Source organism: Microtus pennsylvanicus, chromosome 4, assembly GCF_037038515.1.
Source record: "Microtus pennsylvanicus isolate mMicPen1 chromosome 4, mMicPen1.hap1, whole genome shotgun sequence".
NCBI lineage: Eukaryota > Metazoa > Chordata > Mammalia > Rodentia > Cricetidae > Microtus > Microtus pennsylvanicus.
This window is the reverse complement of record NC_134582.1, coordinates 72,714,767-72,736,992: the sequence shown is the minus strand read 5'-3', so window position 1 is coordinate 72,736,992 and position 22,226 is coordinate 72,714,767. Positions and strand designations below refer to the sequence as shown.

Sequence of the window (22,226 nt, the reverse complement as noted above, 5' to 3'; positions counted from 1 at the left end):
AGGGCAGATTGTTATTCACATGTCCTTTTCCCTGTGCATGGCACTGAGCCCTTCTCAGAAAGCTGCTTGCTTCAACCTTCACCCTAAATATCAAAATATGGACCATCAAACCTATTCTGGGAAACACATGCACACAGGCACACATACATACAGGACTGCAATGAGAACCGTGGTGGAAACACATGCACACACGCACACACACATACAGGACTGCAGTGAGAACCTTGGTGGAAAACTATAAATAATGATCTATCAGCAATCAGATAATAACACCCATCACTAACAACTGCCAACACTTAGACTGAAGCAGTCAGACACTGTGAGGAGCCATCCGTCACCCCTGTCATCGTTGCAGGGAGGGGGAAGGGTGTGGGGTGCTGAGGACAGGAGGGAGCAGGAGAGAATACTGAAGGAGGTGGAAGTCCCAAGGCAGCCTGGAATTTGCGCTATGAGAAACCAGGAACTGAGGTAAACGATGGGTCACTTAATAAGCAAGAAAATTTACTATTGAGTATCTCCCCTTCTAGCCTATGGTCTCCAGACCAGAATCCACGTCCTTTCTCTTTGCTGTATAACCTGTGTCCCTAACACAGGCCTGACACTTAGGAGGCCGCCAGCAAATATTTCCAGGAAGAATGATGGTTTAGTGTCACTGTCCACCCTCTGCCCTAATTGTCCAACTCTTAGTCCCAGAATATGCATAGGGATGGGCTTTTCTCCAACGTTACCCATGGTATTAGAGGGAAGAAATGGCCTCTACTAGGTGCTACCTTGCTTGTCCTCTTCCTAAACCTCTACAATAGGGGCTTAGGGGAAATGGGGAGGCTCGGCCAAAGGGAAAGCACAATGCAGCTCTCACAAAGCTTTTGAAGTTTGATGACACAGAAAAGATGTGTATAAAGGTCCTTTAGAGATTGAAAGTTACCACTATTTACTTTATTAATTGAAGGATTACCCTTTTGCCATTGGAAAGTTAATTTCCTACAGGCAGCTTTGTAAATGACATCACAGGAGCATTATCTCACCAGAAAAAGATGTGAAACCAGGTGTGGGGTGGTGTGGGGTGGTGTGAGAGAGAGAGAGAGAGAGAGAGAGAGAGAGAGAGAGAGAGAGAATATGAGTGTCTGTCTCTCAAATGTCCCTCTGGGTCCTTTGTTAAAGGAGAAACCAAAGACCTGACAGATCTCGTGGTTGGCCTTGGCACAGGTGCAGATGTTCTAAGGAGGCAGCTTGTTTGTCCTGGCTGCCCAGAACCAAAATAATCACACAGAAACCATTTTATTTAAATCGCTGCTTAGCTCATTAGCTCTAGCTTCTTATTGGCTAACTTTTACATATTAATTTAGCCCATTTCGATTAACCTGTGTATTGCTACATGGCTGTGGCTTACTGGCTAAAGTTCTGGTGTCTCTCTCTGACTCTGCCCTTCTTTCTCCCAGAATTCCATTTAGTTTTTCCCACCTAGCTCTGTTCACCTATAGCTCTACTATAGGTCCAAAGCAGTTCCTTTATTAACCAGTGATATTCACAGCATATAGAGGGGAATCCCACATCATGCAGAGAGTGTTGTTCAGCCTCAGACCCCAATAAAAACAAGCTATTCATATGTTCTGCTTGCTTTTTGTAGAAAAGACAAAGGAGGCCCAATTTTGTACAGCTTATACATGCACCTGTACACAGACACACACATGCACACACATGCACACACACTCCAGCTTGCACTGAGCTACCTCACAAGCAAGGTCATTGTTCTTTGGATGCTCCCCTGCAGACTGGGAGCTGGGCACTGTCTCCTCTGAGTCATCAATCAAGGGGCAAGTAGTTAACTTTGTAGAGATAAGGTGGGTGCCCAGGAAAGCTAGGGGCAGCTGTTTGTCTCAGTTTGCTTTGAGCATCAGTTTGGGACCCCCAAGTTCCTTTTAGCTCCAAGATTCTCTGAACTTTGAGTTTCTTCCATCTTAATTTGTGGAAATAATTTTCTCCACTTTTCCTGCTGGCGGAAGCGTAAGACACCAGGCTGTCTCTGATGACTGCCAAAGTGGTGATTTCTTAGTGGAAAGTCTGCTTCCTTCTCAAGTTGCTTAACACAGCGTAAGTTTGTGGAGAACAGAGAAGCCCAGTGTTCCCTTCTAGAGTTTCTGACGTCATTTGCCTGTGGGTGGGTTACAGTCCACCACCATCTCCCCAGCCACACTAAATTTTATTACATGGATTTGACAGACACACCTTAGTGTGGCTGGCCACCAAAAGGAGTCTTTTTGCCCAGAGCTCCAATGCTAAGCTGTGGCAGAGAGAGATTTGATCCAGCCTCTGACCATTCCAGAATTGTATCCTGCTGGTTCAAGTTAGCATGCTCCCTTCTGGGCCTCTGGCTAGTACATATGGAATACTCACTTTACACTATCACACAGAGATTTGAAGGATCAGTGCTAAATACTGATTTGAAAACAGTTATCAAGAGAAAACAAGAGTGGGGGCGGGGGGAGGCACCGTGCGCCCAGGCTCTGCAGTGGATGCTTAACTTTCCTTTAGCTCAGCTAAAAATCCTTACATACAGAACAGCTCAGTGGGTTTGAGGCCATGGAGAGCTCAGAGCTTTCTGAGAAGACAGAGGCCAACAGAGGCAGGAAGAGAAAGCCAGACTGTTGGAAGTCCCCAACAAGCTAAGCTTGTTACCCACCTGAAGTTTAAAAGCACAGTTGCAGCACACGTGCTCCAGGTATGGAAATGCATTTATTTACACAAACATTTGGCTCTTTGGGTGCTTTCAGTGTCGGGGTTCCGTCGAGTGGTCGCCAAGTTAGCTGTTACTAAGTGGAGATATTAATCTTGCCCTAACCTTTTCCTGTCTCTGTTTAAAATACTTCTGCCATCTCTCCTCATACGTTTTTAGTGGATTAGTCTTCAACGCAAAGTAGGCAGTAAATTTGGAGAAATGACCTAAGTTGCCAAAATAAGCAACTTACTCCATGACATTATGGTCTAAAAACACATAATCAGTCTGGTCTTGCCTGCTCGGAGCCTCCCAGGGTCTAATGACATGAATAGCACTCACTCGGTGAGGCACGTGAGTGGAAACCATGCCACATAGAGTTGTGACTCAGGTCTGTTCTCAGAAAAACTGAGGTAATTGCTATTAATATTTTATTTCGTACATTACAGCATTTGCAGAAGCAAACACGCTGTAGTTAAGGTTATCCATGTTACCGCTCCAGCCTTACCCAGTGTTTCTTCATGCCAGCCCGCCCCCGCAGATGTTTTAGCCTAAAGGTGACTTTTTAGAACCTTAGAGTACATGAATGAGAAACAAGAGAGTGGCCTGTCATTGTTCCAGAACAGTGTCGGCATTGTGGGAACGTGGTAGACGCCGTCCTCGTCATGCCTGTTCTGTTTTCCTTTCACGTTAAACCAGTGACCACAAATAAAAAGTTCCCTTAAGAGCAACCTTACCAGCAGAAGAAAGTCCAGGTCTTACCAAGCCTTAGTATTCTGACTTCTATGGCAGGGTGTGGCCTTGTCTCGGGTATCTGTGGTATGGCTCTAGAGGCGTCAGGCCCATTTTCTGCCCCGAGACTCCATAAGCTTCTGTCTGCATGCGATTCAGGCAGAGTCTGTTGGTTGGCTCTGTTGTGGCTGTTTTCTAAAATGGAGTTAGATGTTTTGCAGCCTGAGGGTTGACTGGGCTTAGCTGTGACTCAGATATAGGCTGCTGCCATCCTGGAGTAGGTAGGAAGCTGGCTCCCTGGGCCTTTGTTTTCCTAGTGAGAGTGGAAAGTAGCTGGGCTTCAGAAAGCCCCTTCCAGGTAGGTATGTGGGAATCTCAGAAGATCCCACTCCCTCCCTGCATTGATGCTAACTCATCTGTGCCCTGATGTGCCTGCCTGTTACCCCGAGAGCATCTGCCTGCTGGGTACCTTTGACCTGGAGTCTCTGTCACTGCCCCGAGTTAACAGCTCTTCCCTGGAGCAGTTTTCTTCTTGACAGTACACTACGCTGGCTGCTCCTGTTTTCCATCTTTGAATGAAACACATGCTTAACCCCGAAGCACCGGCTTCCCGTTGGCCAGGCAGAGGACAGAGGGGCACTGGCGTCAGTGCAGCTCTCTGAGGACAGAAAAGCAGCACTGCCTGGCTCTTGTCTCTGTGCTTCTAGATGCTGCTGTGTAACAGCACCTGTGCCATGCTGCTGGGAGTGCATGGACATTCTTGCAGATGAGGGTCTGTAGGGGAAAGAGGTCTGTTAGGATGAACCCGTGATCCGCAGCACCCAGTAAAAACTAGGCATGGGCATGTGCCTCTTGTCCCACCAGGGAAGTGGGGCTGGGAGAAGATGCCTGGCTTTCCATGTCCAGCCAGTCTAGCCAAATCGGTGAGTCCAGGTTCAGTGAGAGACTCTGTCTCAAAAAATAAAGCGGAAAGAGATTGTAGAAGACATCAAATCTTGACCTCTGACCTCCATGTAAGCTTCCATACATACGCACACATATACGAGACCGGGTCTTATCATGGTTGTCGTGCATGCTTAATAAGATGGTTTTCCTACAGGCATCATGTCACAACACCAGGGGCCTTTGGTACTGGGTGTTATTTTCAGTTGTTACAGTTGCTGTTGGCTGTGTGTGTCTGTTTTCATGAATTCCATGTAGTCCCATTAGCGATAACTGGCACAGATAGGAGGGATGGTCTACCATGCTCTGTAGCCACTACTTGGGCCCTGGCTGCTGATCTCCCACCCCTTAGTGACCTGGAATGAGCTTTCCATTGTTCCTTCTCGCTGTCTCTGTTTGGAAGCAGAACATCCCTGGCCAGTGTGGTTGGTCTCAGAGATAAGAGAGGTTGGGCAGACGATGTAGCTGCCACTGTTTCATTGAAACATCGTGGCAGGAAAACCATTGCTAACAGGAAGAGTGAGATTGAGCGCTTAGTGATCTCTCTACCCATGCTCTCCCTACCTCACCCAGGTTTCTCAGAGCACCCACGGGCTCCGGGTCGCAGCTGAATGATGTCATTTCAGTTGTAATGTAGTTTTGCAGCTGGCCAGGATGGAGAGGGTGTGTTACCGCTGCATGTTTTTACTGTCTGAAAGGAAATGAAACAGGGCTGGATGAGAGCATTAGCGCTGTCTCAAATCCGGAGGGCACCAAGTACCTGCAAAACAGTTGTGATTCTATGGCAAAGCAAAATCAGTCCAAGAGATTCAGAGAGTGTGCCTGTGTGTGCAAGCAGGTGTGTGTGTGTGTGTGTGTGTGTGTGTACACGCCCGTGCAAGTGTGTGTGCGTCTAGAACAGGTCCTGAGTTGAGTCCACTGAATTAGATGGTCCGGGCTGTGGGGTAAGCTACCCTCTCTCTAATCTCACTTCTATTCACCTGTTAGTGGACCATCTCTTTCTGAAGCTTTCTTGTTTTAAGAGCAGACTTCATTATTCACTGTAAGAAATGGGTGGCTATGAGACAGAGGCTCCACTAGGCTCCTATAGCCAACCCTGTAGGATTCCATGTACCCTGCTGATTCAGAATCAAAATGCCTATGATGGTCTTTTCTATGCTGCCTCACAACTAGATAACAATAAAAGTGTGCTTCAGTTACCAGAAAATGACTGTGGGCTTCCTAGGGAAGGCATGGTGTCTTGGAAAGACCAACACTGCTTCCATGTTGAACATAAAAATGATGGCGGAAGTTGTGGTGCCTGACATGGGACCGCGCATGCAAAGGAGAAGGGAAAGTAGAAAGGCCTGGAGTTCAGGTTAGTCCCCCTTCTACGAAGGAGACATCCTGTGCTGTATGGCAGTCTCGGTCTGTCTTCTGTTGTTTACAGCTGGGGATCTCACTACCTGGAACTGGGGACATGGGAGGAGGAATTGTTCAGAAGGAAGGGATTCTATTTGGCCATGGTAAGCATGCCCAAAGGGGGAGAATCAAGGGAGCCATTCAGAGAAATTAACTCCAGCTGGCACCTCATGCAACACATGCACTTCTTTGGGGGAGAATGGGAAAAAAATACGGAGCTTGTAAGGGAAAAGGTCAGCTAGAAGCACGAGGTTCTGAGGAAAAAAATTGTGTTTATTTTGTTTCTGGGAAGGTTTATTGCCTTTTAAAAGGCATTCTGTTAAGTTGAAGCTTTGAGAATGACCATCTGCCCCTTACTCTCCAGGACCACCCTGGAAAGCAATGGGTATCTTGTCCCCTGGTCTCCTTGAGCTGTGTTTGGTCTGTCTGTGGAGTTGCTGTCTGAAGGCAGGAGGCTTGGCTACTGTTCTTAGAGCTCGCTGATGTGTGAATCCCCCAACAGCCAGGTGATCCCTCATCCCCAGCAGCCTCCTTGATGCAGATGATCCTTTCCAACATCAAGAGCCATTACTCCGCACGCTGCGATGTCTGGGCCGATAAGGATAACTCCAGCAGGCTAATCCTTTTAACAAAGGTGGTGATGTGCACTATGGCAGATGAATGGTTCTTTATAAGGGCAGAGAACAATCAGTGGATTCATTTACTTAATTCATGAATTTTTTTCTGTTTGTACTTTAAACAAACATGTCAGTTGTTTGCTTAGCTAACAAGCTCTGCCTTCATTAGAAGCCATTAGTGGCTAGTAATCACTGAAGCTGTGTTTGGATTTCAGAAACACAATAAGCCTAATTAATTCCATCCTCAGAAATTTGCAACTTATAGTGACTGACCCAGTCTAGGCTGTCTTTGCCCTGTCTATGAAGCAGAATTTGCCAGGTCTTTTCATGGTTTATAAACTAAGGTGGTAGGACTTGCCATGAAAACCAAGAAGCCAACCCAAGTGCCCACAAAAGATGAGGCAGCAAGTCTAAACTGGTGCCGGAGGACTGACCTCCAAGAGACTTGGGTCTCCACTTGCAGTGAAGAGGTGAGTATAAGGAGTGCTTCTCATTTCTCTATTTCTTCTTTAACTTCATTTTTAATTGATACATTAAAAGTATGTGTATCAAGCAGGGACTATGAGGGATCTCTGAGTGTGCACTGTGTGATGTGTAAATCAGGTGAGACATTCTTGTGAAAGCACCATCTTCCATCAGTGACCATCTCCTCCTCCACCAGCACCACCACCAACACTGCCGCCAATCTCAGCTGTCAAGGGAATTTAGAGCATATTCTTCCTTCATCCTATTTCTGCCAAATTACAGAGCTGACTGTCATGCCTCCTCCTCCCCAGGAGCTTCCTGCTTCCTGACAGTGTGACTCTGGCAAAGGGAAACTTGAACTTCCTTTTTACCCCAGCGTCTCGCGCCCAGGACTCTCTATCAGTTTCAGTGTGTAGTCCTCTTGCTATGCAGACTAACCTTTCTGCTTCAGACATGCCTGTGTCAGCCCCACAGGGCACCTAGGTGCATTCACCCTGAATCTGGGGTCCTCAGATTCTCGGAATCTACTGAGTCTGCGTCCTTGGGGGAAATCCCCATGGTTCCTAGATTAGGATCACAGGAAGGCCTGCCTGACTCGTGGATCCAGTGAGTGAATTTCAAAGGAACCATAATGAAGCTGTTGTTGGTGAAGGTGATTGGAGGCTGGCTGTCCAGACTTGTCTCTTTGTGCAGCCGTTTTCAGGCTTCCGCAGAACCACAAATGACAGACTCTAGTATATAGTATATTCCGTAATTCAGTTCTGGGTCTACCATTGTCTTGCCCTTTTGGGACAAAGCAAAATGCATCATCATATTAAATTAAGGCATGTCCTGTGTCGTGGCAGAGGCTTATCTGATCAGCTCTGTGGGAACAAACATCCTTGCTCTGGTTGAGAGGTGAGGGAGTAGGGAGAATCATGCTTTGTCACGTGTGTGCTGCAGCAGGTGATGATTGGACCCTGCAGAAAGCATCTAGCCTTCACTCAGCACCAGTGTGATTAAAGACAATTCAAGACATACATCACCATACAGTCAATGTTTGCTTATACGGTGTGCGGGGTGTGTCTCTGAAATCCCAGAAACAGAGTAGAAAGAAGAAAAAAAGAAGAAGAAACACCCCTAGGGCAATTAGTTCATGATGTCCTGTCATATGCAGAGTAGGAAAAGAAGCTGGGAAAGTCAGATCTTGAATTTGAATTTGCCTTGATTCTTTAAAACACAAAATCCTCATGTCCAGTTTTGTTGAGTTTAGAAGAGCAAAAATGTTCATTGTCCACTTCTCAAGGCAGGGGGTGTCGGTAAGGTGTAGCCAGCGCCCACAGCTGAGCCTTAACTGTGCTTGGGTAGTTAGCCTGAGGGTAAACCTAGGCCATGGTCTCTCCGTGTATATTAGTTTGGTGGGACAGAAACCAAGTGCTGCCATCCCACCAATCCCTGCAGCACTGGCTCGGCTCACCTCCAAGGCCCTGTCCCTTCCCATACTCCTCTTCTGTCATCTGCGCTCGCTTTAGAGCCTGTCCCCATCTTCCATAAGCACCACACAACCCCTGGTGGGACCAAGGTGTGGGCCTTTCATGGCCAAGTGACTGCCCAAGATAATTTACATGTCAAACCTAAGATTGTGAGCTTGGAGCTCTGATACCTTAGCCTAATGGGTTTTTTTTTTCTTTGTTTGGTTTGATTGGGATTCCTTTTGTTGAGATGGTCCTCCTCCCACAGCATCTGGGATTTGAGGTGTGTGCCACTGTTTTAGTTAATCAGAATTCTCTAGAAGAACAGAACCATCAAGTGGTGTGCTGGTTAGTTTTTGTCAACTTCACACAAGCCGAGCACACCCAGGAAGAGGGACTGTCAGCTAAGGAACTGCCTCCCTCAGATTGGCCTTTGGGCTTGTCCGTCAGGCATTTTATCGATTGTTAATTGATCTAGGTGGACCAGTCCACCCTGAGCAGGGACATCCCTGGGCTGTGGTAGGAAAGGCAAGGTGAGCCAGTGTAAGCAACGCTCTTCTGTGGTCTCTGCTTCAATCCCCACCTCCAGGTTCCTGTCTCGGCGTCTTCATGATAGACCATGACGTAGAAGGATAAGCTGAAATAAACCTTCCTCAGCTTTGACCAGTGTGTTATCTCAGAAGCAGAGACACTAAGTAGGATACGCCGACCACCATCATCACAGCCACTACACCTGCCTGGCTCGTTATGTTTCAGGGGCAGCCTCCTCTCCTCTGCTTTCCCCTCTCCTTCTTAGTAGACTGGCCCTTGTTGTCTGCTCCTGCCGCCTGCCACGTTCTTCTCCTCCTCCACATCCTGTTTTGTCCTGTTTAATTTCTTATTCTCATTATCTGCTTCCTCATCCCCTCTTACTGCCCCCAATTTGTTTCTTGCTCCTCCATTTCCTCATTCCTGGTCCTCCGTTTACCCAGTACCCTCATTTTGCTATATTGGCTTCTCTAGCACGTTTAGTTTATGATTGCTCCACCCCACCCCACTCCACCCCCAAAATAGGTGTGTGACCCTTCTGGGGCCTTTGGAGTCGCATACCAGAGACTGACCTCACCTGTTTCTCTAAGGAGCCCCTTAAAGCAAACACAGGGCGTCAGTTGTGGAGAAGTGTCTCTCCCTCCACTCTGCTCTCTTTCTTTTCTTCTTACTGGGAAGAGGCTAAAATATTGCTGATCTGAAGGCTTAGTTTATCAGGCCAGTTCTGGCTGTGATGTAGCCACAGGGAGCAGAGATCATAAGACATGGATGGTGGCTTCATTTTCATGACTCTGCTGACAGAACCCTGAGAAATCTGAGGTCATCACGCCAGGGGTTTGAGCTGTAAAGAAAAGCAGGAGCCCAACAGCCCTGGCTCAGCCCAAGGAGTCTGGGTGGAGGAGCTCTGTGTGCCTTTCCTTCATCTGTAGAGTGCACATCTTTCCTAAGGTGGGGCCAGAGCAAGCGAGGCAGCACTCTGTGAAGCGGACATGCCAGCAGTGTGCTTCCTCAGAAAGGAGAGCAGGAAAGGATGCTGGGTTGAGGAGACAGCTGCTTTGGTTTGATCACCACATGAAAGCCCAGCAGGGGAGCCATGTGGGTAATCTCAGTGCTAGGGAGGCAGAGACTGGTGGGTCCCTGGAGCCTGGAGAATGAGTTTAATGAGCCTCAGGCTCCTGAGAAACACCCAGTGTTTATCTCTGACATACACGCACACACTTGCATGCGTGTGCGCGCACACACACAATGTTGATAAAATATAAAGCTTTCATTCCTGGGGTGGGCCTTAATTACTCCAACTTCGTCACATTGGCAGTTTGAGCCAACGCTCATCTAGATAAATGAATGATTAGATATTGTTACTTATTAAAAGAAAATTTTACTGGTGCAGGTGAAAGCACTTGCTGCCAGACCTACCAACCTGAATTTAATCTCCTATCCCCACATGGTGGAAGGAGAGGACTTGACATTGTAAGCTGGTTAATTGTCCTCCAACCTTCACACATGCAGCATGGCATGCAAACACACACACATGCAAAGCTGGGGGTTTGAGGCACCAACTTAGGTCTCCTGAAACACTGGTTAGATGTAGCAGCTTTCCCCTAGCTGTTCCGAGCTATGTCTCTCAGTCTAAGAACTGATCTTCTGCACACACCGCTCTTCAGGCTCATCCACTCCCGGGAGTCTCAAGAAGATGGAATGTGGCCATTCACTGTTGACTAGTCACAGAGGTAGAGGGGAGAAACTTCTGCCAGCTCTTCTAGGCCATCAGCTGTGGCCTTGCATTAGCCCACAGCCAGCAAAGAGGAACTGAAGGGTTTGACTCCAGGGGAAGGAGCCTGTGGTCAATGCACTGGCTGGAGTCAGCTGGCATTGCTTGGCAGCTTGTGGCGGAAAGAGGAAGCAGGGTGTGAGCCTGAGAGGTTGGGGCTGACTCCTCTTGGGATTACCTCCAGCCCCCTATGCCTGTATATTTCAGTTGTCCAAACCATGTCAGCATGCTATTAAACCACACAAGGGGAGACTGCTTTTTTGCAATTGACTCTAAGATCTTTGGAACTATCCAAGTGGACCCTGGCAAGAGGAGAGCTCCTTTCCTTCTTCTAGGTTCTTTCTCTCAGACATATGGATGGTGGGTTTCATTTGTTGTTGAAATTTAGAAAAATGTTAAAGTCTACAAGAAGTTCCAGCTTGGTAAATATGTCTACATGACTCTGCAGAAGTGCGTTTGGCCACTTCTCCCTCCCTCCTCCCACCTCCCACTCCCCTGAGGACTCAGGATCTGCTCACTCAGCCTGCTGAGACCTGCTACTGAGGCTTGCCGCTTCTGGCCTGAGCTGCTAAGTGCTTTCTCTCTCTCCCTAAGCAGCAAGATGGGCCTGCTGGTCAGGCCTCCCTGGAAAAAAGCAGAAATAAATCAAACACCAGCTCCTGCTTAAGATCTGATGAAATCCTCCATTTCCTCTCCAAATTGAATTCCTCCTGCAGGAAGGGAGCAGCTCCTGGGATTCTCAAAGGCTCTCCTTCCTTCTCTGCTAGAAGAAGAGTTTAAATTAATAGACACAACATTCTTTTTTTATTTTAATTTTTACATTTATTGGTATTTTGCCTGCATGTATGTCTGTATGAGGTTGTCAGAAGCCCTGGAATTGAAGTTCCAGACAGGTGTGAATTGCCATGTGGTTGCTGGGAACTGAACCTGGGTCTCTGCAGCCAGTGCTCTTAACTGCTGAGCGTCTCTTCAGCCCCATGGACACAACATTCTAATCTGGCTGGGTAGGTCCTATGAAGAGGCAGTCTAAGAGACTTTACGTTTAGTGTGTGGCACAAGCATCAGCATCTAGAGCACTTGGACTTTGTGGAGGAGTGACCTCTACAATGCTGGGTCTCCTGGGAAGGCTGACAGACACAGATTTGCTGAGGCTTTGAGCATCCCAGGCCTGCCTGTCCATCTCTACCACCTCCACCCCACCCCCACCTGCCCCATGTGCAGCCGAGAAAGTGTGGCAGACAATTCAAGAGGGAGACTTATGGTTTAAAACAAAAAGAAAAAAACAACTTTGTTTTTAATGTGAAGACGTTAGCGATTGTCCTCCCTGTATCCTGATGGTAAATCAGCATTTGTAGAGACTGTTAACCTCTCTTCCAGGGCCTAAGAAAGCAGCCCTGTTTTCCAGGAGCTTTGTAAAGCCTGAGCCAGCTGAGGAGCTAAGAATTCAGGACTCTGCTGTGCATGTGGGAGTGGGCCTTGCACACTTCGGTGCCTAGACATTCCGAAAGCTCCTCTGTTGTGGGGTGCCATCCGTGCTGATAAGCCTGCTAATCTCCAAAGTGAGCTGAGGTGTGTTGTTCCCTTTACTACCTACTGCGGAAAGCAGATGTCTAAAATGTCTACTTACCTGAGAAATTCCGACATTTACCATCTCGGAAGAAGGGAGGAGCTTTTCATGGAAGGAATGTTCTGGCCATCCTGTATGTCCAAGTTTGTTTTAACACCCTCGAGAAAGGTTCTCCAACCCCACCCTGAGTTTTTAATTTAGTGTTAAGAAAAAGGCTCTCTTCCTACTTAGGAAGAGAGCCTATTATGGCACTTCTCAACCTGTGGTCGGGTACCTGTTAGGTGTTGAATGACTTTTTCACAGGGGTCACCTAAGACCATCAGAAAACATAGATATTTATATCACGATTCATAACAGAGGCAGATTAGTTATGAAGCAGCAACAAAAATAATGTTATGGTTGGGGGTCACCATAAAATGAGGAACTGTTTTAAAGGGCCACAGCATTAGGAAGGCTGAGAACCACTGGCCTCATAGGTGAAACTTGCACAGGGCGCAGGTAGCCCCTGGAAATTTGAGAATCAGGAACCCATGTGGACATTTTTTCCAGGGAGAGGCCTCTGGTGATAACAGACATTATAGCACTTAAGACACCCTTCCTTCTGATTCCTCCAGTCTGTCAGAGGATGTTACACTTCCTTCTTCCTGAGAATAATAGGAAATTGTTTACTGTTGACTGGGAAGAAAGAGTTGGGGGATAGGAAATGGGAACTTATTTTGGATTCCTCTAGATCTACCCCCAAGCCCATCTCAGAGGTACACAGGCCTTGGAGATGCTCCCCAATTTCAGAAGGGTGGGGAGGGAAGTCTGGTGGAGATGATTGTTCAAAGGGGAAAAACTGAAGGTTGGAGGATGAGGCTCCCTCGCCATAAGTCACTCAGGGATCAGGCTCTTCTTCTTCTGGACTAGCCATTCAAATGCACCTTGACTGGGTCTGCAGAGGCACAAAGCCCTGCACCCCGACAGGGCAGCCCTCCTTCTGGTTCACTCATCCCCCTTGGAGCATTTCTGGTTTGAGCCAGGGTCAGCTGCCTAGTGTCTGCCCGCATGGCCATGGCTGTCACTCTGGCTACTGGATGCTTTCCAGGCAGGCTCATCTTTGAGCTGCTCACACAGTCTGGAGTTGCTCTGTTTTGTTTTAGCTAAAGGCCGCACTGCTGCCAGCAGTATGTCTGGAATGTTATTTACTCTTGCATTTCTGTGGCTTTTCCTGTAGCATCACACTTGGCAGAGTTAAGGGTCATTCATTTGAGAATGCCAGGTTGTGCCATTTTTCTTTCTTGGTAAGGTAAAGTGGAGGCTGGCTGCTGTGCCTGGAGGTCCCCTCCCTGCCTTCCTTCTTACATTTTTGTCTGAGCTGCTAATCTGCTCAACTCTTGGTGCCTGTTGCACCGCACCCCTTTGTCCTCAGTGCCTCAATTCTGCTTTTAATATGTGGGGTTTCTGTGGGCTTTCCGGAAAGCCTGGCAGATGCTTTTTCATTTGCGTGCCTGCCCTGTTATTACTTCACATGAAAGCTGTCTATTTTGGCAGTCCTGACTCCCGCGATTGCAATTTAGTTCTCTGAGCTGAATGGGTGATATTGTGCAAGGGAAGTATAGGTGGGGTTTTTCTCTAATGGTGGCTGCGGGGGTGGACCAGAATCTGCACGCCACCGTCTTGGCTTGTGCAGAGCTGACATGATGGCAAACAAATGGCATTTGAAGGAAGGAACTGGTGTGTATAGTTCCTCACTGTGAAAGTTCTCACAACTCACTTGTTTTAATTCATGGATTTGTTTTTAAAGAACAAATTCTTCGTCAGGAAGAACATAAATGAGTTCGTTCTAAGTGCAGAAGGTGGAAGCAAAGCAAGGATTCTGTTTCTCCCTCCTTCATGAAACCCACTTCCTCCCTTTCCATCCATGCAGTTTTAATCGTGGTATTTGGAGTTGCAGAAGAAGCTATGGAAAATGAGATTAGATGACTCCCCATCTGGTGCCGGCCCTGGGGCCATGTGCACCCCTGGGAGGGTTAGTGCCCCTCTTCCTCTCTCAGCAGGAGTCTCTTGTCACCTGAGTCTGTAAGGGCCTGTGGCTCACATGGAGAGTCTTTGTTTTGTAGACATAGGCTCTTTCTCCTCAGGAGTCTCCCCACCCAGGGCACCTGTTTGGTTCTTAACACAGTCAGCTCCAGTGTGAAATGGAAGATTTGGGGTTCTATTCTTTCTGGCTTCTCCTGGCCTTCCGCATGACTTCCTGATGTGCCTGTGAGAGCTGCGGGGTTTTTGGCTGGGCAGTCTTCTTTGATCACGCTCCTGACAGCACAGACTTCACATTCTCACACCTGTTCTTCTTTTACAGTCCAGATTTCAGAGTAAATGTTTCCATTGCCTTGTGATTTTCTCAGTATAAAACTTAGCGCAGGTTACTTATTACAGGTAATAGCAGCCTGATGACGAAGACAACTGCTGGCAGAAACTCAGCAGCTTGAACAGCTGCCAGTAACATAAACCGCCACTCGATTTAGGTCGAAAAGCACGGCGGCCGCATCTGTCCATCATGATCTGGCACGCACGCCGTAATAACAGACTCTGTGGGCTACGAAAGCTGCCCCGCTGAGCAGCCACGAGGACAGGTGCTAACAGGATTCCCCGTTTTTTCTCTCCCATTATCTGCAGCCCACACATCATCTTCCTCTCTCAGAGCACCTTAACAGGCGTGAGCCATCTCTGTGGGACCCGTCTCTGCCATGAAATTGCTCATGCCTGGTTTGGCCTAGCCATCGGGGCCCGAGACTGGACAGAGGAGTGGCTCAGCGAAGGGTTCGCCACTCACCTGGAAGATGTGTTTTGGGCCGAAGCACAGCAGGTGGGTCCAGAGGATTTCCCTACCTTGAACCAAGTTCTGCCTTCTGTCACCCATTCATTCCACGGTCACATCTGTGTGTGTTAGGCACCATGTTTGCTGGATAATGACTGTGAAAAAACTGCTCTCTCAGCCACGCAGCTTAGACACTGAGGGAGCAGATGAACAAAAGAAACAGCAATGTGACAAGTACACCGAGAGCCACACACAGCGTGACGGGGACTATTTGGCCAGGGGGTTAGAGAAGCCCCGTTCAGGACACATCTGAGAAGAGGGATGAAGCTCAGATTCCTGCATTGCATAATAGCCATGTGTTATGGTCATGGGAACTTTAGCTGCGGATGTTTTGTTTGTCTTGAGACAGGGTCTTTCTGTAGCTCTAGTTGGCCTGGAGCTTACTGTGTAGACCAGACTCAACTTGAATTTGTGTGAGTTCTCCTCCCTTGCTGCGGGCTTTTTAAATAACCAGACTTAAATATTAATCAGCACTGGGTGTGACTCACACCTGGAACCCAGCACTTGCGAGGCCGAGAGAGGAAGATGGGCAGGAGTTGGAGGCCAGTGCAGTCAGTTCTAGATAACAAGACTCAGCCTCAACCTCCTTCCCTAAAAAAGAGTGGAGTTCTCTGGATGAAGGACACGGCATTTAGTGCTGTGGATTAGGTAACGTGACCCACTGGCATCCACTACTCTGCTACAGTCAGTTGTCATGTTTACAGGGAGGTTCATCGTGGCTGGGACAAATATTTTAGGAACTCAGTCTTTCTAGTTGGGAACTCACTAGTTCAGAAAAGATGTTGTAAACCAGGCGTGGTGGCCCACACTTGTGTTCCCAGCATGTGGGGGCTGGAACAAGAGCTCTCAGGCCACCCTGGGCAATGCAGTGAGCTGCAGACTGGCCACAGCTTGAGGGAACACCCTGTCATAAAGCAAACAATCAGAGGCTGAGAATGTAGCCCATTGGCCATGCCTCTGCTTATCACGAGCTGAGAATGTATTGGTAGTCATGCCTCTGCTTAGCCTACACACCAGGGTTCGACCTCTAGGTGAAAAGCTCTGATCAAGCAACATCTCACTGCCTCCACCCGAGCCTTGACCACCGGTCTCCTGAGCATGAGACTTCTGAGCTGTTTCCTACTTTCTCTCTACTCCCTAACCTCAGGGTCACTCTTTTCTACATGGTACCCACCTTTGCTTTCGTGGCGTTTTCTAAAACTCCCAAATTTCTTCATACTGTTTGATTTTGTTCAGAAACATTCTGCCTGGTGAATTCTTTGTGTTTCAGTGTTCAGCTTGAGTTCCTATCTCTGAAACCCAAACTGAGTCACACCTCAAATTCCCCAGCTCAGCTTTCCTGGACTTTGAAATCCTGTTGCTTTCTGCTGTGTGTTTTTCTTATTCTCACTACAGAAGCAATGTCACCACACAGTGGGGCTGTGTCTCACTCGTCCTGCTTCAGAGAAGCTACGCAGTTGATTGGAGAAGAAACTAGGTTCTGAGTCCAGGTGGTGAGCCCTGTCCTTGCTCACTAGCTTTCTGAGCATAAGCAAGTTCTAGAGCTTCCTTCCTTAGACCTTGCTCCCCTCTTGGGGAATGGGCCTAGGAGACTCAAGTTCACAAAGTGGATGGTATGATGTGTAAGTGATCTTAACACATCTTAGACACATGGAAGCGGTGTGAACAGTATGCTTGCTTATTCCACTCTGCACCCGTTGGCATTTTGCAGGGGTGAATATTAGTATGCCCTGTCTTCATCTCTTTCCTGGCTTGTTCCCCTCTTAAGACGCGCAGACTGGCAACTCCCAAGTTCATTTCAACCATCCTGTAGTGTCTCTAACTTCATTTTGAAAGAGCAGACTCTTCTTTTACCATGTGTCCTGCCTGTATTCAGATCCCAGCTCTGTGTGAGCATGTCCCTACCAAGTAAGAGAAGCAGGCTGGGCTGAATCTCTCCACTGCCTGTGTACCTTCCATGTCCTTTCTGCGTTCATCCTGTGGGGCCAGAAGGTGGAGGGTAAGAGAAGCACTCAGTGGAAGGAGAGAAAGAAAGGCTGAAGCAGAGGGCAAGTGGGTACTGTAGTCCTATGCACATCCAGAGGTGGGGTGAGGCCAGAAAGCCTTATGGAGGAAGTACCTGCTGCTGTAGCTTTAAGAAAACCATGTTGGGCTCTCTCAACCCTTCCTGTCCCCTTCTCCTCAACCTTCCATAGGGGTCACCTCACATCATTTTCCCCAGTACAAGCAGGAACTTCAACATAGAAGAATGCCAAAGCCCCTCAGCTTTTTCAGAGACCCCATAGAGTTTGGGAAGGTTTCTTTAAAAACTGGGTCACGAGGGCCAAGAGTGGTCCTGCCCTCTGGGCTGCAGAAGCTACAGCAGAGAGAATGCAGTGGTGGCAGTGAGAGCACAGCAGGGAGAGGTGTATGGAGTCACAGAGCGGGGAGGAAGCTGCCAGGCCAGATAGCACAGCCTTCATGGACCAGATGAGTCCAGACCACTTCCACACCTCTGCTTCTCTGCTTGGGCAGCCGTAGTCCAGTTCCAGAAATGGTGGTTTAAATAACAGCTCAAGAAGCTGACAGGATCTGGGGGCCAGAGAGTTGATTTTCTGGAGTGGCCTCTTCTCCTGGCTGCCTGAAGAGTGTTCCCTCACTTTAGGCCACAAGGTCATTCTTCCATACTTGAGAGAGGGACAGAGCTCGAGTGTCCTTGTCTTAGAAGACCAGAGTCCTGGAAGGTCAGGGTCCCCTCCAAAAGCCTCATTTAACCATGATCACCTTCTGGAAGGTCTTGTCTCCAAATGCATCCTCATTAAGTCCCTGGAGCATTCTGTTGATCTCTGGCCCCTCTACCACCTGCCTTCCTGCCTCGGCTGTCTGCTCCCAGCCAGCCCATACCCCTTACTGTTTTCTAAGAACAGCACACTCTTTCCAAACCTGTAGTGCTCTCTCACTTCCTGAAGTCTCTGCCCCTGCAAGCTCAGGCTTCACCACCTACCCTGGGGAGTCCTCTGGCCCCTCACCTCCCCTGATGAACCCCATGGTCCTTCTTGAGCTTTACATGTCCCCAAGTCTGTGTGGTGCCCTCACAGACCTCTCCTCATGGGAGTGCAGTCTTCCATGACAATCCAGGGCCTACACAGATACAGAGACTCAGTGAATGCATTGTTAGAGACCAGTAACTTCTAAATGTCTGCAGAGCCCGTATGTTTCCCTCCCTGCAGGGTACTCCACCGCCTGCCTCTTTTATGGAGATCCCAGCCATGTGGCCTTGTGACCACATCCATGTGACAGCAGCCAGTCCTACCTCTGTGGGACAGTATGATGGCCTCCCCTGCCTCCAAATTGAGTCCAGACAGTAGACTTTTTTCTGGATCTGTGCAAACAGAGTCATCTGGATTATATTAGCAGGCCCCACTATAAACAGTCCTTAACAAAATTGAGGGTTGGAAAAAGAAGAGGTAAGTGGAGGGGCCTTTTCCCTCCCCATGCAGAAACACCAGGCAGGATGGAATCAAAGGAGAAATGGCCTGTGGGGAAGCCCCCTGTGCAGGTGTGTGTTCTTGACTAGAACGGTCACAGACAGGGCTGCTGTACCCAGCAGCACAAGGGCTTTGCAGGCCCAAGAGCTCAGCCTCAGCCAGCCCTTTCAGCCCTCTTCTGCCTGAGAACCTGGGAAGGAAGGCATGCCCTGTGTCCTCGCTGAGGAAAGCCTGACCAACACAATGACTCCGCTTTGCATGTGTTTTTGTGTGTCTGTGTCCCATGTAGCTGCCCCCCCACGAGGCCCTGGAGCAGCAAGAGCTGAGGGCTTGCCTGCGCTGGCATCGCCTACAGGATGAGCTGCGGAACTCCCCAGAGGAAATGCAGGTGTTGAGGTAAGACCCCAGTGTTTCCCGCCTCCTCCTCCCTTCCACCCTCCTGTAGGCACATCCTTGCTGCTGACTAAATCTACTGTTGCCTTTAAAATGCAACATGGCTTGGGTTCCTCACCTTCTCAGGGACACGATTGCCATCTTTTAAGTCTTCCAGGGTTTGGGTCTTGATTTGCCTTCTGACATTTTTCTGGTGTCTCAAGAAAAAAAAAATAGTAATAGCATAAGGGACTAAATTCTTGGTTGAAATTCTAATAGTCACTTTATGTGGTGATCGTGGACATGAAGACGCTTACGGTTTGGCAGTTTGGCAGGCAGTAACCCTTTAAAGCCGAAGAGGGGAGAATCTGTAAGAAAATATTGATTGCTTTGCGTTTAGTAGTAACAGATGTGCGTGTCAATGGGGCCTTTTGTTGAGTTGTTGCCCAGCAGGAAGCCGCCCACCCCTGCTCCGGGCTCTCTGCTCCTGGGTGTTGTTTTCAGAGTGCACATGGCACTTGTAGGATTACAGCCTGTGTCTCTCCAGTTCCATCCTTGCTCCTTTAGTGCTCCTGTACCATAAACCTTTATCTGAAGCCTCTTGCCCAAGCCCCAGGAGCACCAAGGTTGCTATGACAACAGACGCTTCCATCCAGCTCCTGTTGAGCAGAATCAAGTATTAGGAATCTCTAGTCAGTGGGAAGGGTGGCCCATCTAGGAATTACCCCTTTCTCAATCCATCGTACATGGCACCCCTGAGGCCTGCCTTGGGCACTTCTGCTGTTGATTGCTTCTAAATAACCCCCCTCTCCAACCTATCTCCCATGCCTTGAACCTGAACCACACTGGGAGGCAAAACCCAGAGCAAAAACAGACCAAGCAAGGCTTGTGGGTGCTTTGGTGCAGTGCTGCCCTTACCATGGCAGGCACCTGCACACTAACTGTGGCCTCCCGGGATGGCCCATCCCTTGTTTAGGAGAGACAACCAGAGCCGTGGTAAAACATAGCCAGCCAGGAACCAGAGCCCTGCCATTCAGCCGAAGGCCACTGTGCCAGTATCTGTTCCCTCAGCCAGCCTGGCTGCTCCTGCAGTGTGAACTTGGTGCCTGCTCTCAAAGAGCTTCCACTTAGCAGGGACAGCGTCATGTGTCCAGGCCTGCTGAAGATGGTAAGCTGTAATGCCACGGGAACTAACCCGAGGGCATCGAGACGGATCTGGGCGTGTGCTCAGCTTGGCAGAGAGAGGAGCACAAAGGCTTTGAGGCTGGGCAGAGCCTTGGGAGCAGAAATGACAGAGCTGTGAGTCAGGAGAGACTTTGCATCGCGCTCTCCAGAAGCTAGCTAGTCTTGGCACGCAAGCATTCTGAGCTTGCTGGTGTTTCCTGTGTAGACTGGGCTGCAGGCAGAGAACACAGAGCATAGGTGTGCAGAGGGAGGGTCCTGGTAGAGCTGTGGTCTCCTGGATGTGTGTCTTCAAGGCACAACAGGAGATTCTCATTGAAGGCCAAGAGCAGTGAGAGGGCCCAGAGTGACTGGAGCTTTGGGTAGATGGAAGAACAGGTGTTAAATAAAGACTCTGGCTTTGCATGTGCTGACTTTGAGATGTTGAGTGAACAGGTGGGCAGTGGAGCTTGTAGGGAAGAGCATTCTTCAGCTAGCCTTGGGCACCACGGGGAAGCATGACCTTTAGGTTGAGCTGTGTGAAAGATGGCAGTAGCCTTGGGCTCCATGCTTTTTTTTGTGTGGTGGACAGGTGTGAAGAGCGATGCCCAAGCAGACCTGGTCATGCTTGCTCGCTCATAAAGCGTCACTGCAGAGGCCATGTGGGGATCTTGCCACACGCTCAAGGCAAGCTGTCTAAACTGTAAATCCTTCACCACCAGACTGTTTCTCAAACGAAAAGAACCTCTCTATTGTCCACGTTTAAGTCTCTTGGTGGCTCTGGTTCTGCACGGGGTGGTCCTTTGGTGCGTGGAAGGACATCAACATCACCTTGACAAAATTATGTCTCCATCTGTTAAGTGAGTTGCCCTGCATCCTTGGAAGCCACTTCTCACCCCTGTCCTCTGTGGAGCTGTGGACGGCCCAGTTGCCGTAGTGAAGTTTTTTCCATAGTGAGAGGACTTGGGGAGCATTTTGAGTGTCTGAGCTAGAAGGGCTTATTGTGGCTTTTGTTTATTCTGTCTTAACATTCAGAAACTGGCTGACTGAAAACAGTGCAGTGAGGGACCCGGGGCAGATAGACACAGAGAGCAGTCGTCAGCTGCTGTGCAGTGAGGGACCCACTGCAGATACAGAGAGCAGTCATCAGCTGCTGTGCAATGAGGGAACTGGGTCAGATAGACACAGAGAGGGGTCATCAGCCGCCCGTGCAGTGAGGAGGAGGAATTACATTATTGGGCTCAACTTACTCTTGGAGTTCTCCCTAAGAAGGCTTCAGGAAACCTCAATTTACTGACAGCGAAAAAAGAAGATGCGTAAAATTTGCTCTAAGATTGTATTTTAAGTCCAGTGGTGGTAACGCCTTTAATCCATGCGCTCAATAGGCAGAGGCAGACTGATCTCTGGGAGTGTGAGGCCTGCCTGGTCTATGACAGGACAGCCCTTCTGATGCCCCTCTCCTGCAGTGTGGCTTGGGCTAGAAGACTCTTCCTCCCCGGCAGTAGCTTCTCTTTGTTCCCGTCATCGATTCCAAGTCAGCCTCATTCTCCCTCCCTCTCCTGCTTCCTGATGCTCTGGGAAAACTGAACGGGCCTGCTCTCTGTTTCTTTGACTGTACAGTAGCTCCAGGTCCACCTCTGCCCAGGCCGCCCAAGCCCACACATTGGCCTGTCTACTTTCATGAACTAGTTGAATACTTCTTGACCAACCACAGAAGAGCTGTGGCCCCAAGGCCCCCAGGGAAGAAGGGGACAGAGGGTACAGGCATGAACGGGGAAGGAAGTTGTCATCACTTTAGAATGTGGACTGGGCACATTCATCTTGTCGGAGAGGACAGTACATCCTCTGGAGGGCTCCTGCAGGGATAACAGTGGTGTTGTAGGTGAGAACAGCAATCCAGACACCTTCAATTTTGCTGAGGCATACGCTGAAGCCCCTTTGTATGGGGAGTGTAAACTGGGTAATCTTGCTGCTTATCATGAAGGGTATTAATTACTGAGACTAAAGGTAGCCTTAGCCTTACATTTTGACACAGTACCTAGTAAATTTACCTGGATTTAATTTTTGCTTTGTGTCCTGGCTACTTTTATGTCAACTTAACACAAGCTAGAGACATTTGGGAAAGAGGGAAGTTAACAAAATGCCTTCATAAGACTGCCCATAACCAAGCCTGTAGTAC

General features: G+C 48.7%; 1 protein-coding gene across 7 annotated transcripts in view; it reads left to right on the top strand.

Annotated features, from left to right (window-relative positions):
* The window catches only part of Aopep (aminopeptidase O (putative)), a 267,788-nt gene that overhangs the window by 125,094 nt on the left and 120,468 nt on the right, over nt 1-22,226 (top strand). For all 7 annotated transcript variants that reach the window (XR_012910341.1, XR_012910343.1, XR_012910342.1 and 4 more), the window contains exons 6-7: nt 14,846-15,035; nt 18,804-18,910. Coding sequence is in view for 2 of the 7 variants with exons in the window: in XM_075969380.1 (XP_075825495.1) it covers nt 14,846-15,035; nt 18,804-18,910 (297 nt within the window). In the remaining 5 variants the exon portion in view is untranslated. The remainder of the gene's footprint in view (nt 1-14,845; nt 15,036-18,803; nt 18,911-22,226) is intronic.